General features: G+C 35.8%; 1 protein-coding gene across 3 annotated transcripts; it reads left to right on the plus strand.

Annotated features, from left to right (window-relative positions):
* The first annotated feature begins 1530 nt into the window (after nucleotides 1-1530).
* Nucleotides 1531-25676, plus strand: UBA3 (ubiquitin like modifier activating enzyme 3). 3 transcript variants are annotated; one of them, XM_045861989.3, is made up of 18 exons: nucleotides 1533-1648; nucleotides 1834-1875; nucleotides 3723-3843; nucleotides 5192-5272; nucleotides 9032-9114; nucleotides 11680-11760; nucleotides 16956-16999; nucleotides 17319-17383; nucleotides 17690-17845; nucleotides 18724-18826; nucleotides 19153-19266; nucleotides 22842-22895; nucleotides 23393-23429; nucleotides 23513-23594; nucleotides 23912-24012; nucleotides 24346-24409; nucleotides 24519-24573; nucleotides 24881-25676. In XM_045861989.3, exons 1-18 carry the CDS (start codon nucleotides 1629-1631, stop codon nucleotides 24967-24969), a joined length of 1392 nt encoding a protein of 463 aa, XP_045717945.1. In that variant the 5' UTR covers nucleotides 1533-1628; the 3' UTR covers nucleotides 24970-25676. The 3 variants fall into 3 exon arrangements, 2 of the variants coding, with proteins under 2 accessions (XP_045717945.1, XP_045717947.1); XR_010412190.1 differs by lacking the exon at nucleotides 23912-24012 and having other exon boundaries at nucleotides 1531-1648; XM_045861991.3 differs by lacking the exon at nucleotides 1834-1875 and having other exon boundaries at nucleotides 1573-1648.
* The last annotated feature ends 120 nt before the right edge of the window (nucleotides 25677-25796 follow it).

Raw genomic sequence — 25796 nt, forward strand, 5'->3', positions numbered from 1 at the left:
AAAAAAAGAGGTTTCTAGGTTGATACTGAGACATGTGACCCACGAAAGTGGCTGGTGTCTCCTGCTACAGACTGTGGACTGTGAACTCTGTCTTCTCCCATTTACTGCCTGGCACTGACTTTCAGCTCAATGAGTGCTATTGAACTGAACCTGATTGAGGGATAATAAAGGACAAAGAGGAGACAACATATAATTTATTAACAGCAGTTACATTTACCGAGTACCCATTAGGTTTTACGTACTCCATGTCAGTGGTTCTCAAGCTTTATTTTGCACAGAATCATCCAGGGTTTTGCAGAAGGTTGGGGATGGGGCCTGAAAACTTGCATTTATAACAATTCCCCAAGTGATGCTAATAGGACTGATCAGGGGATTATATTTTGAGAACCACTGTATTTCATTCAGTTCTCAGTCTTACAAGGCAAATATTTTACAAATGAAGACCCAGCAGTATCCCGACTCTTATAGTTTAAGTGGAGAGTTAAGAATTTAAACTGTTCTTCCTAATTCTAAATCTAATTTTTTTCCGGCTCCAAGAAAGGATATATGTATATATATGCGCATACATACATATATTTTTTTGAATACGATGTTTTGTATCCAGTCATCCAGACACCCCCCCCCCACATACACACACTTACATCTATCTATCCATCATTTATGTCTGACTATGGAAGAAAATAGTCCAAATTTAATCATTTATCTTCAGGTGATGCGATTATAGGTGTTCTAAATTATTCCTTAATTTTTGTGCTTTTTTTCTTTATACTTTTATTTAAATACATATTTTTCCCCAGAAAAAATGTTTTTTTCTATCCAGTTCCATTTCTGCTGAACTTCTTATCTGACAGAATCATGTGACATTAAAAGATTACCATTGATATTCACAAAGGAGGAAAATGATAATCTCTCCATCCCACCACTATAAACTGATTTAGATTTTATTCTTAAAGTGCGTACTCTTATGCAAAAATGTTTCCTGAAAATTTAAGGTGAAAATTACTCCGATGCTTTGCCTCAGAGAGACGCTCTGCAGCATGAGGGTGGCTCTCCCAAGGAGTTTTTTCATAGAATATACCATTTTTTATAATTATTATTATTTTTTTAATGATTTTTTTTTAAAGATTTTATTTATTTATTTATTTGAGAGAGAGAGAGAGAGAAACAGCATGAGAGGGGATAGGGTCAGAGGGAGAAGCAGGCTCCCTGCTGAGCCGGGAGCCCGATGTGGGACTCGATCCCAGGACTCCGGGATCATGACCTGAGCCGAAGGCAGTCGCTTAACCAACTGAGCCACCCAGGCGCCCCATTTTTTATAATTATTAATTAGCACGTAAATTGTATAAACGTATAATGTATTATGTGTATATTTTCACGCAACTTATACACTGGATAAGATTTATGTAACTAAGTGTAGTTAATCAAGATTATAATTACATGCAAAAGCTTTAAAGCCCAAGGGAGCCTCCGCGCCGTCAACCCCACCCCTTCCCCTGGCCCCGCCCCCTTGCCCCTTTCCGCTCCTCCCCGTCCTGTTCCAACTCTCCCTGGCGGCCCCGCCCCTTCGCTTCGTTCCGCCCCTCCGCCCCGCCCGCCCTGGGGGCACCTGGGAAGAGGCGGAGAACAATATGGCGGATGGCGAGGAGCCGTAAGTACTCGGGCTCTGCGGGCGTGCGGGGCCGGGCTGGGTTGTGAGAGAGCGCGGCGGTGGGCGGTCGCCGCCGCCACCCGGGGTCCCCCCACCCCCCGCCCCGTCCCCTCGCCCCCCATCCCCTCGCGGCGCCCGGTGTGTAGCGTGATGCTGACCCTTCTTTTATTCTCTCTTTCTTTTAGGGAGAAGAAAAGAAGGAGAATAGAGGAGCTGCTGGCTGAGAAGTTAGTGCTGCCGGGAGGCCGGGGCCCTCTCCGGGGACCCCCGCCTCCCCCCACCCCAGGCCTAGGGGACCAGCCGCAGCGGGCCCGGGGGGCTGGGAGGGGGGCACCCGGAGCGCAGGCCGCGCGGCCTCATCCCCTGACCCCCATCCCGGAGCCCCAGGGGCCCGGCGGGCCGCTCCTCGTCTGTATCGCGGGCGGGCGCCGGGCCCGGGGTCCACCGCAGCAGGCCCGGCACCGGCCAGCCGGGGTGGTATTTGACCCAAAGGTCTTGCGTAAGGACCCTTGAGCCCCACCCCCCCACACCCCAAATTGTCATAGCCGTGACCTTGTGGAAAGGGAATCTTTATTAAACACGTGAAACGGACACTCGGCCCTTTTTGGCCTTTCGTAAACACCGAGACAATAGTATTACTGCAAACTTTTTATGAGAACTTTATGTGTAAGGTTTTGTACTAAGCACTTCATTTTTGCAAAATAGTTGGCTCTTAAGGGTTAATGTTGACTCCAAAGAGTTTATTTTCTCCATGTGTTACACACCCTATTTTTTATCAGATGTTTAGTTTTGTGCTGGTGAGACAGATCTAATCTGTTTTCTAACCTGGCCCACGCCACATAATTTTTCTTCTCCCTACATGGGAGGAGTAGAAGGTACTCTTGCAGGGGGTGTGGTGAGTTAGTAATTTCTGTGCCAGTTCCCAGTAGTTCCCTCCGAAAGTTTCATTTCAGTTGCAAAAGGATTGGAATGACAAGCTTAATTTCACATTCCTTCCCACCTTTCCCTTCCTTTCCACCTTTGCTTAAAATGACAGTAAAGGCTTGAATGCTTACTATATGGCAGGTATTGTACTAAGGCCTCTGTGTGGATTATCTCTTTATCCTTGTTCTGACCCTAAGAAGTAGCTCCAAACAACTTACAAATGAGATTTATAGCCATTAATAATCAGCTCAAGGTCACAGTGTTGTTGGGGAACCAGACCCAGCTTGACATCAAATGCTATGGTCTTTATTGTTAGGCAATACTTGTAAAAATTGGATATTACTAATACGTTTGGAGGTAGAAACTGTTGGGTTACGGGAAATTTGAAAATTAAAAATAATCACAACCAAACATAAATCCTTCAGAGAGTAAAAAATACATTTCCATTAGAAAATACATTTTGTATTTTGTTAGAGGAGTCCCTCTTTATTCAGTTGTATGTTCTAAAAAGTTGTTAGATGGTAGTGCCTATTTGTAGTGCAATTGTAACCCCAAACTTCTTTTGTGTTGAGTGGAAACAACACCTCATAGTGTTAAAAGATTCTTTTTTGAAAATTGGGATCTCTTTCAGGGAAAAATATGTGAATGTTCTTCTCATCAAAAATAATCATTAAATCACATCTTTCAAACTTGGAAAGGACACATGAATTATATTAGATTTGAAGCTTCACTATTATGAAAGTGGAGTTTCTTTTTTTTTTTCTTTCTTCCTTTTTTTTTTTTTTTCTGATCCAAGTGTGTTGTTGGAACAAACTGGGGAAATTTACAGTGATCTTTTATAAATTCCAAATGTGGAGAAGCCCATTTCTCACCAGTTGACCAATAATATCCCAGGTTTGATCTTGGGATGCTTTAGGATCCCAGAAACATGTAGACTGATTTATCTCATCATATGTGTCGTTCTTAACATTAAATAAACTAGATAATAGCCAAGAGGAAAGTTCAAAGCATAAGCATAACCACATTGATATTTCCCTTTTTATTTAAGCAGGTCTGGTGTGGTTACTTTTCATTTGGGGAAACCATAATAGTTGTAGGTGTGGCTTTTTCCTACTGATCTTTGCAGCTGAATTTACTGTGTTCTGTGCAGAATGGCTGTTGATGGTGGGTGTGGGGACACTGGAGACTGGGAAGGTCGCTGGAACCATGTAAAGAAGTTCCTCGAGCGATCTGGACCCTTCACACACCCTGATTTCGAACCCAGCACTGAAGTGAGAAATGTTTATTTTTAAATAACTCCTCTAATAGTTTTATGTTTCAAAAATAATAAAATGCTTTCTTTTTAGTTTGCTCTTTAATAAAACTATTAACAATTGTATAAGTTACCTTAAAATACTAAATTGAATATTTGAACTGATTATAATTGAATGACAGATATTTGAGTCATTATTTTCACATTTCTCATGTAATATGTTGAAAATTCTCAAGAGTAAAAGAACTGCATAATCTCATTTAAGATCTAAGTTATACTTCACTGAAAATTAGTTTTAAAATGACTTTTGAGACACAGTCCCCTTTTTAACCCTACTATGAGAAATTAAATTTGATAGAAATATAGATGTGCTTGCTTAAATTTTGAAATTTAGTTGAAATGAGCATCTTTACCTAGAATTGAAAATAATTAATTGCATGTTAAAAATCATATGACTGCTATATAATAGAGGGATAGAATTTTGGACTGGTAGTGTTTGACATAAGGCAAATGTTCAACTAAATACAACTTATTTTTTACTGCAAGGTAGAAAATATATTCTTTATAGTTAATTCTTCTGTCTTTTGTGTTTATAAAGAGATGTTGTTTTGAAATAGCAGTATTATGCTACTCCTAAAATTAAGGTACAGACTCTTGGGTTTCATTCACTGTATCAGTATAACTTCTCTCCTTTAATCTTGGACAGAATCGAAAGTATTTTGTGTTTCTTTGGATACTCCACCATATTTTCTTGTGCTTCTGAATTTTTTTTTTTTTGCTGGATAATTTACGATACCGTTCTTAAATCATTGTTTTAAATTGTATTTCTGCTGATGTACAATTTTCTAAGAGTTTTACTGTTTTTTTCTTCCTGTCATCTCTTGTTTTGTAAGTTTCACTCACTGTATTCAAAAGCAGCAATTATTGTTCTTACCTTTTTACCTTAAGACCTTTATACACCTTGTGTAGTGCTTGAGGCTCTGTTTTAAGGTTTTTATACTTTTCGCTTTTTAGCAAGTCAGTTAAATTTGATACTTTCCATCCCCTTTCAAAGTTTAAAAAAAAGATAAGTCTTAATTAACTAGGTATAGTAGTTTTTCTTGTTGGAAATAACCTTTTAATTTCATAAAATTAAAGTCAATTTAAAAACATTAAAATTGAAACCCTCTGAAATCATTAGATTACAGAATTTCTGGTTCTACCTTGTTCATAAATTTAAAATAGTTTATTAAATACAAAGTCTGCTCTTTATCCTCAATTGCATTTTTCATGGAAACATCAGAAACTGTTTTATGGCTTATTGCTTTATTGATGGTACTTATGGTTATTATCAAACAGATTTTAATACGCCTTTTCATTCTTTACAGTCTCTCCAGTTTTTGTTAGATACATGTAAAGTTCTGGTCATTGGAGCTGGCGGCTTAGGATGTGAGCTCCTAAAAAATCTGGTAATATATATATGCATATATATATATAAAAATGTATTTTTTTCTCTTTGTGATAATTAAAGCTTTTTCTTTTTCTGTTCTAGTACTAGGAAATTTCTTTATTATGATTGTTAACCTTTTTTCCTGTGAGCCTTTGTTAGATAAATTTAGCAGGTCAAATTCGAGATAGTAATTAAAATAATGATATAACTGGAACGCTCTAAAGTCCCCAACTATAAAGTCATTGATAGAAAATTCTTGTTTTCTTCTCTGATCTTTATCAAACAAATCTTTGTGCTTCCTCTTGCATAGCAGTCATTAATTTCAGTGATGTAAATAACAAAACTGGTAATTCATATTTTAACATGTAATTTTAAAGAATTATTTCTTCTGTTCCTCAAAATAACCCGATTAGGTGGCTAGGATATTGTGTCATTCTATATAGAGGGAGAAACTGAGGTTTAGAGATGTTAAATGACTTGCCTCAGTTTTTCTGAATAGTGATATCCGTAGAACCTAATCCAGGTCATTAATTCTTAGTCAGTTGTGCTTTTCACTGAACTATTAGGTCATTACATGACTTAAACATAAAATTTGGGATAGCTAAGCTTTTTTTTTGGTCAGTTTGTTTTCACTGAATATCATCTTAAGAGGGGGTACTCTTTAGATAAGCTATTTCTGTGTACTGGTTTGAAATCCATGATATGTGACTTACTAGTTTTACTGACTTCCCATAACCACAAATAGCTTTTTATAAGGCTTTATTGGTTTATTTAATAAAAATGAATAGGGGAGGAATTGATTTAAAGGTGTTGTATGTCAGCCGTCTCAGTGGTGTGTAGAAAATGGGAAATGCGAGAGGAAATCCTTAGACAGTGAATCAGGTCACATAGCCAGATGAGGGACCTAAAAAGTTGGCCTTGTGGCTATAGTTTAAATGTCAACAGCTACATTCATTTTGCTAAGAAAATATTAATGTCACTCTTAGTGTAACTGCAGAAACTTAATACACTTCTTGGTACTTAACTGCTGTGCTCAGTTCTGAAGGGATTGTAGGTCATCATAGTCTGTGTCCTTAATGAATTTCAAATTTCACTGGAGAGACAAGTCTTACACAAAATAAATAGCATTATGTATGATATACTATGGGATGGGGTGCCAGAATGACAGAATTTTCTCAAACATAAAAACCCTTGCAGTACCAAAGAGTTCTAGAAGGGAAGGATTTATGGAAGATGGGTAGTGGTTTTGGTAGGCGTTCTATGTAAAAATCCTCTAATGCTTAACTTTTTCTCTTACGAAGCTGTTACTTGCAAATGTGACATATAGTGATTTTAAATGTAAATTAATTGGAGATTAGATCTGAGGAATAGTTGTCAAACAACTTTAGGAATGGCCTTGTTATTTATTGCATTGTAATGTCTTAAAAGAAGAAAACTAAAGCTTGTCAATTACCACTTGTTACTTTGCTTATTTCAGACATAAATATATGAGAGATGTACATGGTTTTTTAAATTGACTGTAGGTCCCCCCCAAAGGCTCATTCTGAAAAAAGAATATGATATTAATATTATTGATTGAGAAAATAGTTATAGAACCTCCTCCCCCCGTATGCCAGGCACCATTTTGAAAACTAAAGATACAGCATTGAAAAATACTGACAGGTGTTTGTGTTTGTGGGGCTTATGGAAGGAAAAAGACAAGTAAAATACATAGTATGTCAGATGGTAATAAATACTATGGGGAAAGGAAGAATGGAAGATAGGTAGCCTGGTGGGAAGGGAAGTGGTTTACAAAAAGATGCTATTTGAGCAGAGAGGTGAGCAAGAATATTCTAGGCAGAGGGAACATTTGGTGCAAAATCTGTGAAGTGGGAGCATGGCTTTTATGTTCTAGGAGGCAAGGAGGTTATTAGAGCTAAAGCAGAAATGGGCAAGGGTGAGCAGTTTCCCACAGGATATCGAGAGGTAATGGGAGATGGAAGGGCTCAGAGTGAATATTACAAATGGCTTTAGAGGCTACTGTAAAAACTGCCTTTTACTCTGAGTCAGGAAGACTTTGGAGAGATTTAAGCAGATGAGTTGATTTGATCTGACTTTTAACCTGGTTCACTGTGCCTGATGTACGGAGAGAAGACTCAAGGAAGAACAGAGCAGGAAGCTGAGAGGCTGGTTGGAAGGTTGTTGCAGTCATCTAGGCAAGAGGTGGCAATGACTTGGAGCAAGATGGTAGCATTGGAGGTGGTGAGAGGCAGTCAGATGATGGATATGTTTTGAGGTTGGAGTCAACAGGATTCACTAGTGGATTAATTGTGGAACATGAGAGAAAGAGAGGAGCCAAGGATGACACGACAAGGTTTTTCCCCTGAGCAACTGGAAAGATGGAGTTAGCATTCCCTGAAATGGGAGACACTGGGAAAAGAATAGATTTAGTGGTGTTGGTGAGCAAGGATGATTGAGTTTGGTTTTGGAAACTGTTAAGTTTGAGATGTCTGTAAAATGATGCTTTATCTTATAAGATTGTCGGAGATCACCAGCACTAACCAGAACTAAGCACAAGGGCACTCCAAATTCTGGCCAGTAAAGTAGGAGGAAAACTCCTGAGTGAGGTGAACTGGAAACCAGTTTTTAATGTTCAGATTTCACATGAGTGTAGTGACCAAGTGAAGAATGTATTTTAAAGATACTTCAGGTGGGTAAGATCAGAGAGACTGAAAATTGTCATTAGAAGTAGTAACATGGGAGTCACTGGTGACCTTGACAAGAGCAGTTTTCTGCAGTGGTGGGAGTGAAAGCTTGTTTAGTGTAAGTGTGAGACAGGAATATGAGAAAGCAAGTATAGACAACTCTGGAGGATCTCTTGCTATAAGAGGGGCCGAAAAGTAGGGAAATTATTATTATTATTATTATTTTAAAGATTTTATTTATTTATTTGAGAGAGAGAGAGTGAGAGACAGAGAGCATGAGAGGGAGGAGGGTCAGAGGGAGAAGCAGACTCCCCGCCAAGCAGGGAGCCCGATGCGGGACTTGATCCCGGGACTCCAGGATCATGACCTGAGCCGAAGGCAGTCGCTTAACCAACTGAGCCACCCAGGCGCCCAAGTAGGGAACTTATTGACACCTGATTTAATTTGACTACTTAACTGACCAAGACCAGAAAAGCATGATTAATTATTGAGACTTGTTTTTTTTTAATCTTTTGCTTCTGCTGGTAAATTTGAGCAGTGGTTGTACTGCAACAGTTTGTTGCTTTTCCCTAGCTTTTTTGATTGCTTGTTCTTGACTTAATACTTTTAAGATACTCCTTTTACATGTGCTGTGTACATATGTGTGTTGATAATATACAACTTCTAATAGTTACTTCTGAATCGTGACATACTTAATGTTCTGTAAACTAAGATAAAACTTGTAGGAATTGCTTTTTAACAGTATTCTGAAAAAAAATAGCAAATTCAGTTTATTAGTAAGACTAGTAAAATTAAAACATCTGGCGGCAGCAGCAAAACAACAAACTTTACAAATGTTTTTATGGGATTATAAAACAACTGTAGAAATTCTGAGTTTTTCTCTTTTGGTTATAGACTGAGTACTCAGTTACACATTTTTGACCTTTACAAGAACCCTGAATTTTACATACTTTGTAAGACTCTTTAACCATTGAATACAATTATGTAGAATTTATTATTGAGCATTTATAAATTTAGGACTACCTTAAAAACAAATCTTAAAATTTCAAATGTGCGGAAACTTCTGCTTAATTGGATTTTTTTTATTCCCACAGGCATTGTCTGGTTTTAGACAGATTCATGTTATAGACATGGACACTATAGATGTTTCCAATCTAAATAGGCAGTTTTTATTTAGGTAAGTTTTAAGATCTTAGTTTAAAATTCTGATAATCACTTGAATTTGAGTACATTGTAGTTTAATAATTTTTTTAAAACTATGAGAGGGTAACTAATTTTATTTTAAAAATAACTACCACTCCCTTTTTAGGTAAAAGTTTGCAAGAAAATTGTGAGCATTCTGGTGAAACTAGTTTTATAAACAAATATATGATTTTGTTGTTGTTGTTGTTATTGTTGTTTAAAGAGATTTCCAAATGGGTTATGTGATTTGGGGGATAATTGTGCTCTGAAGACATGGAGCAGGGCTCTTTTCCTTCTGTTGATTTCATAAGACAACAGTCGCTGGAATAATAGGCCCTAGTGAGATATATTGGTGGGGATTTATGAGCCAAGAATTGTATGGTGACACTGGGGCAATGAAGTTGTGAGAGAGTTTGGACTTTCTTACAGAAAAAAAAAAAAGTCGACAGTTAGGGAGAGAAAACCCAGGAGCAGTTGAAATGGAATAAAGGGATAATTATCATAGACAAACATGAAATACAGAAAGCATCTAGGAATGGATTGTTAGAAATGACTTACAAACTGCAGGTGGGCATATATGCAGGCATGAGGAGAGGTTCATTAGTGAATTTTAGTATGTAGCATTTAGAGATTTGACAAGCTCAGCTATAAGTGCCGTTGGGTCAAAGAATTATACATATGGAGAGATAAGGACTTTTATTTTTCTCTCTAGTGATTAGATTATTAGCAGGAAGTGCTCAGATAGATGGAGGTATGCAGTATAAGGTTAGGTTAGCAGAGAAGGTAAATTTAAATTTTTGGATAGGCATGAAATCTCTCTGGAAGATATTAAAGAGGCAGAAGGATGGGTTAAACAAAGTCAGATTAAGGAAGTATTGTAATTGCAGTGTGAACTCTACGTTTAATGTTTAGGCTTTATTTTTTTGTTGATTTATTTATTTTTTAACCCTTGAAATTACCCTTCTCTACAGAAAACTTTGTGGATCCTGACACATTTTTAGTATATGAATGCTCTAACAAAGATAACACTGAGTTGATTGGTTATTGATAATGGACCATAACCTTTAGTTTGTAGCTAAAATAATGATTGAAAATCGTAACAATTTATGAGTGCTTAGGTTGTAGTAAACACTTCCTAAACTCTTTATATTACCTCCTTTGATCTCAGAGCAGCCCTCAGGGCAGGTACTTGTATTCAAGATTAAGCAATTAGGCCATGGTGTCCTCCAAAGATGATACCTGTGAAAGGCCTTTTTGTTCAAAGTGCAGTTTTTAGGTGGAACAATCTGATCCCCTAATTCTGGAAAGGTAAATTAGCAGTCTCCACAGAAACCATCTAGGAGTTTTTTTATTTGGGATCTACTGTGGAAGCACATATAATCCACAACATAAAAGAACCTTCAAAGTCTCCTTTATTCTCTTTACCAAAAGAGCTCTGTCCAGAGTGGTTGAATGCAGTACTGAAATCAGGTTCCTTGATTTATAACTAGAGCCTAGTTATAGGACAAAGTCAGAATAAAACTCTTACCAGAAGCTTTGAATCAAGAGAAGCACACTGCTTTATTGGAGAGAAGAAAATTGACCTGTTAAATTATTTTTCTTTAAAAGAAGTAGTTTTTATTAGGAACATTGATTTTTTTTTAATTTTCATTTATTTTTAAAATATTCTGTGCTTATATATGAAGGAATATAAAGAGAGAAGAATATGGTTACTGTCTTCCAGGTGTTTATAGTCTAGTGGGTATGATAGACCTCTGTAGCTAATGAAAAATGTTGTGAAAAAATAGTAATAAAGCACTTACTATGTATGTGTGAGGGAGTGATTTACTTTTGTGAGGAGAATGAGGAAGTACTACGAAAGAAAATACCATTTGTACTGAGATTAAAAGAGAGACTTCCCTGTGTCCTTTTCTAGCTATAGCTATGGTTCTTACCTAGAAATGACGTTTTGAGGTCTTCTGTTTTTAGTTTAAGAATGTTTGGGTCATTTGCAATTTTAGATAATGCCTTTGGCATTATTTCTTCTTCAAAAACGTGCTTATGGCTTCGTTTGGGACATAAAATTCACTGTTTAATCAGCATACCCGGGAAGAAGAGGATAAATGAAGGTTCTTGTATCTCCAGAATGAATCCTGTATATATTTCAGCCAAGACCTCCATAGTAACACCTTGAGGTTCTGGGGTTCAGGGCAGATTTGGAAGGCTCTGGGTGTGGGATAATATTTTACATTGGGAAATGCCACAGTGAGAAGTGGCCAGGAAGCATGCCATTGTTATGCTTTCCACGGGGGGTGGGGTGGGGGGAGCACTGTTTTATATTTTCATTTAAGAAATAATTAGACTTGTCAGTACTTGTAAATACTTCATTTGGAACATCAGCAGGCGTTGACATTTGATGTTGAATGGCTAATGACTCATCAAAAATATTTAAATAAAAGTGTTCCTTCTAAATATCCTCTAAATAAGCTCACCGTGAATATTTTTTATGTCTGAAAATAAATTATATAGATCATCTAGATTTATATCATGAATGATAATTTAAATGTAATTTTTCCTGTAGGCCTAAAGATGTTGGAAGACCTAAGGCTGAAGTTGCTGCAGAATTTCTAAATGACAGAGTTCCTAATTGCAATGTAGTTCCGTATCCTTTTGACAAAAAGTTACTTAACTTTCTAAAGCTTTGTGTTTTCTTTATTATAAAGGAGGTGTTTAACATAGAAAATACAGATAAGCCAAAAAAAAAAAAAAAATTAGCAGTAAGCTTATTACTGGTACCTACTGGTGACATTTTGCTTTATAGTCCTTCCAGTCTTTTCTTTAAGGTTATATAAATACTTTTTGCCCTAATTTTTAAATTAAGCATTTACAGCCAGTGCAGTTGTTTATTTTGCATTATTGCCCTTAATTTCAGCTTGAATTGCATATCTCTTATGTTAGACTATTAAGTTCCTTGTCTGGCTATAGTTAATCTTTGTGTCTCCCTACAGTAGCAGACTGAATAGGCTATATATTAACCAAATGGAATGTGTATCAGAGTAAATTTATTTTTCCAAGAAGTGTGTTTTTAAAAAGAAGTGTTCTTTAGATCTGGAGAACTTCCAGTGTTTTATAGAAATTCAGGAGGTGAGCTTTGCTATTTGGGAAATGCCAGAGGATACAAAATAAGCATACAAAAATCAATTGTATTTTTTGTATACTAGCAGTAAAAATCTGGAGAATGAAATTTAAAATACAATGAATGCCATTTACAACCGCTCAAAAAAGGGGGAAATACTTAGGTGTAAATCTAATTAAGTATATGACTTGTATGTTAACACTGCAAAATGCTGATGAAGAAAATCAAAGAAGGTCTAAATAAATGGAAAGATACTCTGTATTCAAGAATTGGGCAATTTGACATAGTAAGGATGTCATATCTCCCCAGGTTTGTATACAAATTTAATACAATTTCTATCAAAATCCCTGCAAAATTTTTTGTTGATACAGACAAGATTATTCTAAAATTTATATGGGAAGGTGAAGGAATACCTAAAACAATTCTGAGGGGCGCCTGGGTGGCTCAGTCGGTTAAGCATGTGCCTTTGACTCAGGTCATGATTTTAGGGTCCTGGGATGGAGCCCCTCATCGGGCTCCTTGCTCAGCGGGGAGTCTGCTTCTCCCTCTGCCCCCCGCCCCCGCTTGTACGCACTCTCTCTCAAATAAATAAAATCTTTAAAAAAATTAAAATAAAACAATTCTGATAAAGAATAAAGTGGGAGGAATCACTGTATAATTTCAAGACTTACTACACCTACAATAATCAGGACTGTGTGATGTTAGCAGAGATGGAGACACACATCAGTAAAACAGAGAAACCAGAAATAGCCACAGGCAAATATGGCCAGTTGATGTTTGACAAAAGTGCAAAAACAGTTCATTGGAGGAAAGGATAATAATCTCTTCAACAAATTGTGGTGGAGCCATTGGATGGATAGCCATAGGCAAAAATATGAATCCCAACTCAAGCCTCAAAATTATAAAAATGAACTCAAAATGCATCATATATATTAAGCATAAAATCTAAAACTTTGGATGACCGTGTAGGAGAAAATCTTTGTGATGTAGGGCTTGGTGAAGAGTTCTTAGATCACATCAAAAAAGTATCCATAAAAGAAAATATTGATAAATCGAACTATATCAAAATTAAAAACTTTGCTTTGTGAAGGGCCCTATTAAGAGAATGAGATACAATGATGAGAATGGGATATAATTATGAAGTAGGTATCTGACAGAAGACTCATCCAGAATAAATAAAGAATTCACAAAATTCAGCAGTGAAAAAACAAGGCAATTAGGAAATGGACAGAAAATGTGAAAGGACATTTCACTAAAGAAGATAGCAAAAAGCACATGAGAAGATGTTCATCATCACTATAAGAGAAATCCAAATTATGACAACAGTGAAATATTACTACACACTTCAAATAGCTAAAGTAATAAATAGTAATATAAAATCCTGGCAAAGCTACGGAAAAACTGGATCACTTATACATTGCTAGTGGGAAATGTAAAATGATATAGTCATCTGGAAAATAGGCTGTTCTTTAAAAACGTGAACATATACTTTGCATGCAACTCAGCAGTTTCATTCCTGGGCATTACCCCAGAGAAACAAATACTTAGGTCTGCATAAAACTTGTTCTTGAATGTTCATAGCATCTTTATTTGCATTAGCCAAAAACTGGAAACAACCCAAACATCTGTCAATAGGTGAATTATTAAACTGTGGTATAGCCATACTGTGGAGTATGGCTAAGCAATAAAAAGGAATTAAGAAAACATGGCAACAAGTTGGGTGATACCAAAGACATGCTGAATGAAAAATGCCAGTCTCAAAAGGTCATATGTTGTATGTTTCTATTTATGTAACATTCTTCAAATGACAAAATTAGAGACAGAACAAATTAATGATTGCCAGGGATTAGGCATCAGGGGATGGAGAGGTGGGACTCTAAAGGGGGGTAGCAGGCGGAAGAGCTTTGCTGTGATGGAATAGTTGTGTAACTATGGTGGTGGTAGCTACACAAATCTACACAAGTATTTAAATCACAGAACTGTACATACTTGTTTTATCAATGTATTTGTGGTTTTGAGATTATAGTCCTGTAAGATGTAACCATTGGGGGAAACTGGATGAAAAACACATGGTAACAAGAGTTCTAGAGGGGAAGGGAGTGGGGGGTGGGTTAGTCTGGTGATGGGTATTAAAGAGGGCACGTACTGCATGGAGCACTGGGTGTTATATGCAAACAATGAATCATGGAACACTACATCAAAAACTAATGATGTAATGTATGGTCATTAACATAACATAAAAAAAAAAGCAAGAAGAAAAAAAACCCAACAACAACAAAAACACCCAAAGCATTTAAAAAATATTTTTTTTGTAGTAGGGTTGTCATACACATGAAAAATTTTTGATAAGTTGAATAAAAATGTCACACTGCATGCCTTTAAAAAAAAAAGAAAACACATGGGACCTCTTATACTAGCTTTGCAACCTGTGGATCTATATTATTTCAAAATAAATGTTTAAAAAGGTAAATACAGGCCTCCGTAGGGAGAAAGAAAAAGAAGAATATGCGTGCATACTCTAAAAGTTAGATCTGTGAACTTCAGGTATTTTATAGAAATCTAGGATGTGGGATTTCTTGGTGTGGCTCCTGGGTCCTATTATTGCTATTCCTCTGCTTGCTCTGGTTCTCTCTCTTTTTTTAAATACTTGTTTCAGGGGCACAGGTCTGTGATTCATCAGTCTTATGTAACACTCAGTGCTCATTACAACACATACCCTCCCCAATGTCCATCCTCAGTTACCCCATCCCTCCACCCTCCACCCCTCCAGCAAACCTCAGTTTCCTATGATTAAGAGTCACTTATGGTTTATCTCGCTCTCTGGTTTCATCTTGTTTCATTTTTTCTTCTCTTCCCCTATGATCCTGTGTCTTGTTTCTTAAATTCCACATATCAGTGAGATCATATGATAATTGTCTTTCTCTGATTGACTTATTTTGCTTAGCATAATACCTTCTAGTTCTATCCACGTCGTTGCAAATGGCAAGATTTCATATTTTTGATGACTGTGTAATATTCTATTAAATATATATGCCACATGGGGCGCCTGGGTGGCTCAGTCGTTAAGCGTCTGCCTTCAGCTCAGGTTATGATCCCAGGGTCCTGGGATCGAGCCCCGCGTCGGGCTCCCTGCTCAGCACGAAGCCTGCTTCTCCCTCTCCCAGTCCCCCTGCTTGTGTTCCCTCTCTCGCTGTCTGTCAAATAAATAAAATCTTAAAAAAATAATATAAATATATATATATATATATATATGCCACATCTTTATCCATTCATCTGTCGATGGACATCTGGGCTCTTTCCATAGTTTGGCTATTGTGGACATTACTGCTGTAAACATGGGGGTGCAGGAGCCCCTTCGGATCACTACATTTGTATCTTTGGGGTAAATACCCAGTAGTGCAATTGCTGGGTCATAGGGTAGCTCTATTTTCAACTTTTTGGGGGACCTCCATCCTGTTTTCCAGAGTGGCTGCATCTGGTTCTCTTTTGACCTCCCTGTTCTAGCTGCAGCTAATGCCTCCTGTTTGCCTAGCATTTAAAAAGAAAAGAACCCTGAATGGGTGAGGGCGAGAATTGAATCTATTTTTTATAGCTTTATTTGTAGGCCAGAATTAAAAAATCTAGGACAAGTGTATTTTTATATTGTCCCTCTTTTCTCCATTTTGGTTTTTTAAACTATATAATGGATTATTTATTGTAATTTTGGAGAAGTATATATATTATTAAACAGAAAATTGCTCCATTAGAAAAATTAAAATTTTTTGTATACATGTGCTGTTAAAATATTAAGTGCTATAATTGATTAACACCCACAGCCATTTTTTTTTTTTTTTAAGATTTTATTTATTCATTTGAGACACAGATAGAGAGAGCATGAGCAGGGAGAGAGGCAGAGGGAGAGGGAGAAGCAGGCTCCTCGCCGAGCCAGGACCCCGATGCGGGGCTCGATCCCAGGACCCTGGGATCATGACCTGAGCCGAAGGCAGACGCCCAACCATCTGAGCCACCCAGGCGCCCACCCACAGCCATTTTTGATGAGGTTCTTTTTGCAGCCTCCAGGCAGGGAAAGACTACTGATTGGGTTTGGTAGAGTAAAAAGAGACTTGGAAAACTGAGAGAGGAACAAATAATTCATACCTCCCCTTACCCCCAAAATAACAAATCATATTTGTACCTGAAAAAGCAATTGGAAACATCTGTTTTTTTTTTAAATTAGCTTTGCAGCAGTAACTCTTATTTTTAATTGAAAATATTTGATATATAACATTGTATACATTTAAGGTGTACAAGGTGTTTATTTGTGTTCTGAGTCTTGCAGTCATATGCCTAAATGGGAGTTGTAATGTGCTTGTTTCCTTCACTAAAATGCATTATTGCCTCTTTGCTTGGTGCTAATGGTTGAGGACACACAGTCTGCTTTCCCAGGATGTACGGTTTTATATAAAAACTGAAGCAAGAGTAGAGAGTATAACAGACATAAATGTAATATGGGGGTTCAGGGATGAGAGAAACTACTCAAAGTAGTTAGGAGAGGAATGTTTAGAAAAGAGGTTTTGTCACAAATTAGAGTTGTGTTCATTTTGTCATATTCCCTGAATTCCACTGCTTTGAGCATTGATGATTTATTTCTTGTGTACATTTATAATTTGCTCCTTATAGCATGTTAAATTCACTTTATAAATTAAAAACTTAGCAGCTTAAGTTCCTTTACTTATATTCAGACATTTCAACAAGATTCAGGATTTTAATGACACTTTCTATCGACGTAAGTTGTCCACTTAAAATTCTCACTAAATTCTTATTATATTTTAGTTGTTGGCTATTTGAAGGCTATTTCTTCATTTGTTTTCATCTCTTGATGTTTGCTTTTCAGTGAGGTTGAACAGAGAATGCCACTGTTTTAATTCTTAGCCGACATCATTAGCTGCATTTTTATATGCTGTCTTGAGTAAGGAATACTCAAGGATTAGGAGCTGTGTGTGTTTGTGTTATAATAAAACGTGGAGGGGGGGCTTGTTTCTTAGAAAGCGAATTATTTTGTGCAGTGGCATTTTTAAAAGCTAAACTTGCTTTTTCTTCCATAGAATTTCATATAATAGTATGTGGACTGGACTCTATCATAGCCAGAAGATGGATAAATGGCATGCTGGTAAAGACTTTAATGTTGTTACAGTTCTTTGAAATTCTTGCTGCTGCTCTTAACATACCAAAAATTAGAATGCCATACTATATTTTTGACAAATCAGAGTTTATTTAATTTTCAACTAGGTAGATGTACATCATGATATATTGCCAGTCATTAATTTTCAAGTCAGAATATAAATTGCTAATATAGTGATCCCATGGTTTGATAATCTAGTACTCAATAGTGCAATTGATTTGTGAAACTACTTGACAGCATGTTCCTTTTTTTGAATTCTTACTCCCCTCTCTTGCCTTTAAATAATTTTCCTAGATATCTCTTCTGAATTATGAAGATGGTGTATTAGATCCAAGCTCCATTGTCCCTTTGATAGATGGGGGGACAGAAGGTTTTAAAGGAAATGCCCGGGTGATTCTCCCTGGAATGACTGCTTGTATTGAATGTACACTAGAACTGTATCCTCCACAGGTAATCAAAGAAGTACCTGCATTTGTTTTATAGTCTCTTGGGATAGAGTTAGGATTAATTATTAAGTGTAGTCAATATTGAGGATTTTTAATTAGGGGTAACCATATTTTAAAAATCATACTAAGAAGAAAGATAAAATATGAAATTCTCTGTGGAAAGATAGGAACTGAATATCATGGTATTAATTTTTTCATTTGGAGAGAGGGATCAAGGGATCAATTACTCTTATATGTTGGGGTAAGGCTATAATCTGTTTTCTTTGGTTTTTGCCTGTGATTGATTCAGGGAGATAAAGATACCAGGGATGAGAATGATCCTTCCAAAAATGAGGCTCTTTAAGCTATACACCCACTTTAAGGAATAGTTAGAATTTTGATTTATAAATATAGTATTTTTAGTATTTACCTGGAATTGATTTAACTCTGTGAATTTGCTTTTGCTTTGCATTATTTTATACCTTCAGATTTAAATATGTAAACATAATAAAATGCTCATATTTGAGAACTTACTTGGAATTGATTGAACTCTGAATTTGCTTTTGCTTTGGTTTATTTTATACCTTCAGATTTAAATATCATGTAAACATAATAAAATGCTCATATTTGAGAACTTAGCACTTCTTATGATCTAACAAAGCTTAAATTTATATACCCCGTAAATGTAGCGCAAACCTACATTCCTGTATGAATGTAAGTCAAGTGACTCAGATGCTGTCTTTTAGTTTTAGAAGCATTATTAGTGTTATAAAATGTTTTGTTTTTATAAGTGGAAAGCTAAGAAGAATTATAACCTACCATCTACTTTTACGAAGTAGTCCTAAGTAGTCTAAAATAATTTATTGTTTAAAATCTACTAAAAAGCACAAACTGTGGTTTTAGGTTAATTTTCCCATGTGCACCATTGCATCTATGCCCAGGCTACCAGAACACTGTATTGAGTATGTAAGGATACTGCAGTGGCCTAAGGAGCAGCCTTTTGGAGGTAATAAACTGAATTTCATAATCTGGAATTATGTAAGAGTAATTTACATAATTAAATTACTCACGGTGACTATGTATTTATTTATTTATGTAAATAAATATATATTTATATTATTCATTTGTATAATTATATTAAACTCCTTACTGTTTATAATTACATTAATACTCCTCACTGTGACTATGTATTTATTTATGTAAGTATTTATTACATAAATATTTATTTATTATATTATTCAGTTGTGTAATTACATTAAAAGACAAGTTGATTTAAGTTTGCATGTTTCTGTCTTACTCTCCTTGTTTTTTGTTTTTTGTTTTTCCTAACAGAAGGAGTTCCATTAGATGGAGATGATCCTGATCATATTCAGTGGATTTTCCAAAAGTCCCTCGAGAGAGCATCACAATATAATATTAGGGGTGTTACCTATAGACTCACTCAAGGTAAGGTAGTGAATTGTCATGAATTATAACCTTGGGATAATCCCATTTTCAGGGGTTGGGATGCTCTGAAGGAAATAATGGGTAAGTGATTTCAGATAGTACCGGCCATTTGAGATTCAGTCAAGGTACCATGGAAATGATAGTTTGCAGGTGTCCTAAATTTGGCTGGAGGGAACAGAATTGACAGAATCCATACTACTTTGCTAGGAGGAATTTTTTTTTTTTAAGATTTTATTTATTTGAGAGAGAGAACGCGCTCTTGCAAGGTGGGGGAGGAGCAGAGGGGGAAGGAGTCTCAAGCAGACTCCACGCTGAGCGCAGAGCCCATTGCAGGGTCAATTTCACAACCCTGAGATCATAACTTGAGCCAAAACCAAGAGTCGGACGCTTAACTCCCTGAGCCACCCAGGCACCCCAGCTAGGAGGAACTTAATAAAATCACTGAATCTTACTAGAACTGAAGAGGTCCTAAATCATCTAAGTCAAACCATTCATTTTACCTTTCACTGAAGAGGAAGGTGTCACCTCCTGGGGCAATCTATTTCACATTTGGTAAGACTGTTAAGATAATTATTTTGTATATTGAGCAGAAGTCTCCATCTTTAGTTTGGTCTGAGTATTGTCCCAGGGTACATCATATATAAATCAAATTCCCTTTTAAGTAATAGCCTTTAACATATATGGAACAGTAATCACATTCCCTCCAAATCACTGTCATCAATCTTTCTAGTTCCTATAACCCTTTTACATGTTGGCTGACATTAAGTTCCCATCCTGTTTTTTTTTTTTTTCTTTTTGTAACCATATTCTAGTTATCCATACTTCTCTTATCTAGGCTAGAATGCAGCATGCAGAGATTAAAATAGACTTCTGATAATTGATGCAGTCTTAGAGGAGAGCAAGGTTTTTTGTTCTTTCTTTGTCGTTTATGTTAGTGCTATACTTCTGTTTCTTTAAGGTCACTGTCCACTAAAATCTGGAAGTTCTCTCTACATGCAATTCCTAAGCCCCATCTTCCCATTATAGGTTTGGCAGTTTTTTGAGGTGGTAGTTTTGTCATTCTATACTCAAGTATGGGTCTTTACAAGTTTATTCTTAAACCTTTTGTATATACCCTGTTATGCCTGGCAACTTACCTATTCTTTCCAGCATGTTTTCATCTGTTATTTTGATAATCATGCTTTATCTCCATTCCGTATAACTAGTTAAAAATTTTAACGAGACTGAACTGCCTGAGAACAGACATTTGAATCATACTTCTGGTCAGGCCCTTTTAGTTTTCTCTCATCTCCTGATCAGGCCTTTTTGAGTACTTCCTATTTCTTTGTCTTGTTCACATAAGAGACCTTTCTAACTGCTCTCCTGAAGCCTGGATGTACTATCTTCCACATTTCCCTGAGTGGCCAAGTTACTAGTCACAGAAATGGCGTCCAACATGACTTGTCTCAGTGAACAATCACAATGCTCAGTCTAGTGATCAGTGTTTCCTAATCTAGGTACTCATAGTTCATCTTTCTAAAATTTTGTCCCAGGTTCATCACTGAGTTCATCAGAAAAAAAGCTTTGTCTTCTTTTGGAAAATGTGCCGTTTCTTTTCTGTGATTATTTCCTCATACTTTCTGATTTCTGGTGATGTCATTTAATAATTCTATTCTTACACGCTCCTTGTTGCTCCCTATATTCCCCCTATTCCAACCTGCTTTGTTTTTGAACACACCAAACTCAGTCCCGCGTTGGAACTTTAATACTCCTGATTCTTAATGCCAGGAATGTCCTTCCTTGGATCCCGTTAAGGCTGGCTGCTTATCGCTCAGGTATCAAGTTAACCAGTTTACTTGATCATTCAACTGAAAATGACTTCTGAGCCATTTCACTATCGATGTTTTTATAATTTCTCAGAAATAACGGTAACCTCATTTTACTGTGCAAAGAATATTTCATACTTACACTCTCATACATCCTTTCCTTGGGGCGTTTACCCTTAACTATTTACAGAAATGCTCTTTCCCCAGGCCATTGCATGGCTGGGTCTTACGGTTTTAGGTTTCAGCTCAAATTACCACCTCCCTGAGAGGGTCTTCCCTGATCATCCACTCCGTCCATCGTTGCCAACTCTACCATATACCTTGTTTTACTTTCTTTTCATAGAACTCTTCAGTATTTGAAATTTTGTTACTCACTTGCATGTTATCTCCCTCAGCAGAAGGAAAGCTCTGTCAGAGCAAATAGGTTATTTTTACTGCTACTCTGCACAACACCTAGAACAGTTTGGCATATAGGGTACATGTGGTAACTGTTTGAATTAAATGATTTCAGTTTGTCCTGATCAGGAACTATAAACTCATTTCAATATGTAGTCTCATTCATCTTTCTGTACTTTTTAGCAAGGTTTGGTATGTACTTTTGAGCCTCATGATTGAGAGCCTTGACAAGGAGTACAGAAGCAAAATTGGAAGTGAAGTCCAGCTTTTTTAAGGGGTAGGGGATGAGAGGACTCTTTACCATTTTGGCTCTTATTGGGCACTAGGTCTTATACTCCTCACTGTGACTACCTATTCTTCCTTTCAGTACATCTTGCTCTATGTGGTTCACTGGAGAGCTTCCGGTTTGACCATCATGAAGTTGGCTCCTCCCTATTTCCCTTTCTCTGAAATTATATGTGATCATATAGCCAGAATTAACATTTTGAAAACAGCTTTCCAAACTTTTGCACTGTCTTCATGTCTTAGATTATTTGGCTTTTTTCTGAAGTTTTTGAAATCTGCCTACACCTGAAGCCTTGGGGACACGTCTTTTAAGTGCTCTCCACACCCCAAGATAATATGGCTACTTTTTTCTGAAGTTTTTGTTTTCTAAAATGAGCAATTCAAATACAGTTGGGGAATATTTATATTTTACTTTAAAAAAATGCTGTAAGGTAGAGCTTTATTCATTCCTAATCTATGAATACTGATACATGGAAAACGTGCAGTAGAAATAGAGGTACAGTTAATATTTCATGCAGTCCATGTTACATAGTGAAATGAGAAGACGAGGGGCAGTTTTTTGTTTGTTGTAAATTTTGGGGAATCAAATGGCTGAAACTAGTATATGAAGAAAATTAGTTAACTCTTATTCCTTATACTTTAGTCACACCTCACTGAGTGTAGTTCGTATGCCATTCCTATCACTTACTAGATATATAACTGGATATTAATTTGTCTCAATTTCATTCTTCTTATCTTTAAAATCAGAGTTAAGGAGACTTAATAAGGGTGTTATGAAAATTCTGTCCTATCTTATTTATTCTTCATACTGTGCCTGGAACATTCTAATTGTTAGCTATTATTATATTGTCTCATCTTTATTTGAAGCTTAGTGAAGAGTTTTCTTTGCTACTGTAACTTGTTTAAGATCCTGAACATAAAATTATGGGAATGTGAAAGAAGATCATTTCATTGTTAAACTTATTTTCTGACTTGAAAGCCTGAAAAATCAAGTTGTGGAAAATGATATTTAATAATCAGATTTTCTAATTTAAGATACTTATTCTTTAAAAGAAATGACCATATTTTAATCAATATTTTTTTTTTCAGGAGTAGTGAAACGAATCATTCCTGCAGTAGCTTCTACAAATGCAGTCATTGCAGGTAAGGAAAAATGGCCACTACTTAACTTTGTTTTCTTTCCTTAAATTTTTGATTCACTATCTAAACTGACATTTCTGCAGCTACTTGGTTTCAGAAAACTGGTATTCTAGGAATTTGATATCTTCTTAGGTGAGTGGTGTAATTTTTAAGCTGTCCAAAAAGAACAAGCTGTTAGATCTGTATATATTTTGTCTTACATTCTGTCATAAGGTGCACTGCATTAAGGGGACATTTTAGTACCTTTCCTTTTAATCAGTGTGACAGGTTGCTCATTAATCTGAAGAAGAGGAAGGAAAGCATGTAATGCTACTCTATTGCTTGGATTATACAAAACAAATATAAAATTTACTACTTCTTCATTTTTGAGAGTATATTCTTTATCTGTTTTTAATCAGTTGCCTTATAAGTTTATCTATAACTAATTTTTAAAAAAACTTGAAATTTTAAATGTCTAATTTGCATCGAGCTGAAGCACCTTTATTTTCTCCCCTCTTCAGCTGTGTGTGCCACTGAGGTTTTTAAAATAGCCACAAGGTAATGGATTTCATTTTTTAATATGTATATAAATTGATGTTTTGATTTGGCTCAATTATATAAAGAACCATTTTTCTTTACAGTGCATATATTCCTCTTAATAATTACTTGGTATTCAATGATGTAGATGGACTGTACACATACACATTTGAAGCAGAGAGAAAGGTTAGTAATATTACACTAATGAAAACTTTTTGATCACGCATACTTAGATTTTTACATATTCATTACAGGTTAGAAATATAAATGAAATTGCCCACAGCCTAAGTATTTTCTAACTTCTAGAACCTACTCACTGTCTATCTTTTGCACTATAGCCTGAAATAAATACTATGTAGCATAATAATTTAGGAGATTTTAAAGCATAAAAATTTGTTCATAGGAAATATGCATGATTATAAAACAATTTGATTCTCATTTCATCATTATAGACTATTATTGGTTCATGTGCCACTATGATTTGTTGTGTTTTATATATGTAGGAAAACTGCCCAGCATGTAGCCAACTTCCTCAGAATATTCAGTTTTCTCCATCCGCTAAACTGCAGGAGGTTTTGGATTATTTAACTAATAGTGCTTCTCTGTAAGTGTTGTGGACTTTTGTTCTGTTGTAGAAACACTTTTGTGGGGGCGCCTGGGTGGCTCAGTCGTTAAGCGTCTGCCTTCGGCTCAGGTCATGATCCCAGGGTCCTGGGATCGAGCCCTGCATTGGGCTCCCTGCTCAGCAGGAGGCTTGCTTCTCCCTCTCCCACTCCCCCGCTTGTATTCCTGCTCTTGCTATCTCTCTCTGTCAAATAAATAAATAAAATCTTAAAAAAAAAAAAAATACTTTTGTGATCTTAAAACTTTAAAAAAACAAGAATTGTTTTTAAAAAGTGATCTTTTTTTGTTTGTTTCCTCTCTCATTATTATTTAGGCAGATGAAATCTCCAGCCATCACAGCCACATTAGAGGGAAAAAATAGAACACTTTACTTACAGGTAATCAGTGTTTGATTGTTTTTTGTTTTTTAGTTTGTTTTCCACAAAATTATATTACAAGTTTAATTTCATTTAATATGCTTTACATTAAAATAATTTTATTTTCTAGTCAGTAACCTCTATTGAAGAACGAACAAGGCCAAATCTGTCCAAGACTTTGAAAGGTATTTTAAATGAATATATTTACTAGTCAATTTCTTCTTTTTTTTCTCTTGGTAAAAGTAATAAATGCTTATTCTAGGTTTGTTTTAATGCCTTTAAATTGTAATTATATTTTTAGAAGCAATAATAGAATTGTTCTTTTAGTAGAATATTAAAAAATCTCTAAGAAATCCAATATAATAGTACCTTGATTAAAGAGAACTAGATTTTGATGTTTATCTAGATATAAAACTTTATACGTATGTGTGTGTTGTTGTGCTTTTTGTTGAGACTTTTTTGCTTGGGTTAATTATACTTTTTCTGTTTTAGAATTGGGACTCGTTGATGGGCAAGAACTGGCAGTTGCTGATGTCACCACACCACAGACTGTACTATTCAAACTTCATTTTACTTCTTAAGGAAAATAAACCTGCACATAATAGAAAACTCATGGAAATATATTACATGGATGCTAAGAAATTTAATGTCATTTTTAGCATTAGTGTTGCTGGAATTTGACTTTTTTTATATAATGAACCACTCTTTTTTAAATTTATAACTTCCCCTTGAAGACAGAATTTTGGGGTTGGTATTTGTAAGCATTTTCATTAATAATATGGGAAATGATGCCTGGAGAGAGAGATAATGAGCAAATGTATTGCTTCTTTCAGAGGAAGAGGGACAAGCACTCTCTTGTGTCTGACTTTTGTTACTGTGGTCAAAGAATGCATTCCTCAGTTTTCATTTGAGCACCCACATATAGAAAAGATAGCCCTTTAAAGAAAAAAAGAAAATTAAGTTTTAAATAACATTGAATATTATACCCTGACATCTACAGCATATTGAACATAGCCTATTTCTTGCTTGATTTAATATTCATTTAATTGTGGTTGTCCAAATGAATATTAATTATTGAAAAGGTTACTTTGTCCATAATAATTTGTAAATGGTGTTATAGCTGAATACCTATGCATGGAAATGGGAACTATTTTCATGTTTACTTGTGCCATAGAGGCCAATATGCACAATATTAAAGCCAAGATATGGATGTTTAGAAGAATTTAATGTTAAGGCAGTTATCACTGATGCTTTCACACTATTTATTAATAAAATCATATATTGTCAACTTTTCTCACTGAAATTTTTTAAAGTATATTAAGGATAGTAATAAGTAGTTCCATAGTAATATAGGAATAATTTTTAAATGTGTAGCAGGATTACTAATACAAAATTTTTATGGTACCTG

This window comes from Mirounga angustirostris, unplaced genomic scaffold, assembly GCF_029215605.1.
Source record: "Mirounga angustirostris isolate CCGP_5_RB_7025 unplaced genomic scaffold, mMirAng1.0.hap1 SCAF_1, whole genome shotgun sequence".
NCBI classification, from domain to species: Eukaryota; Metazoa; Chordata; class Mammalia; order Carnivora; family Phocidae; genus Mirounga; species Mirounga angustirostris.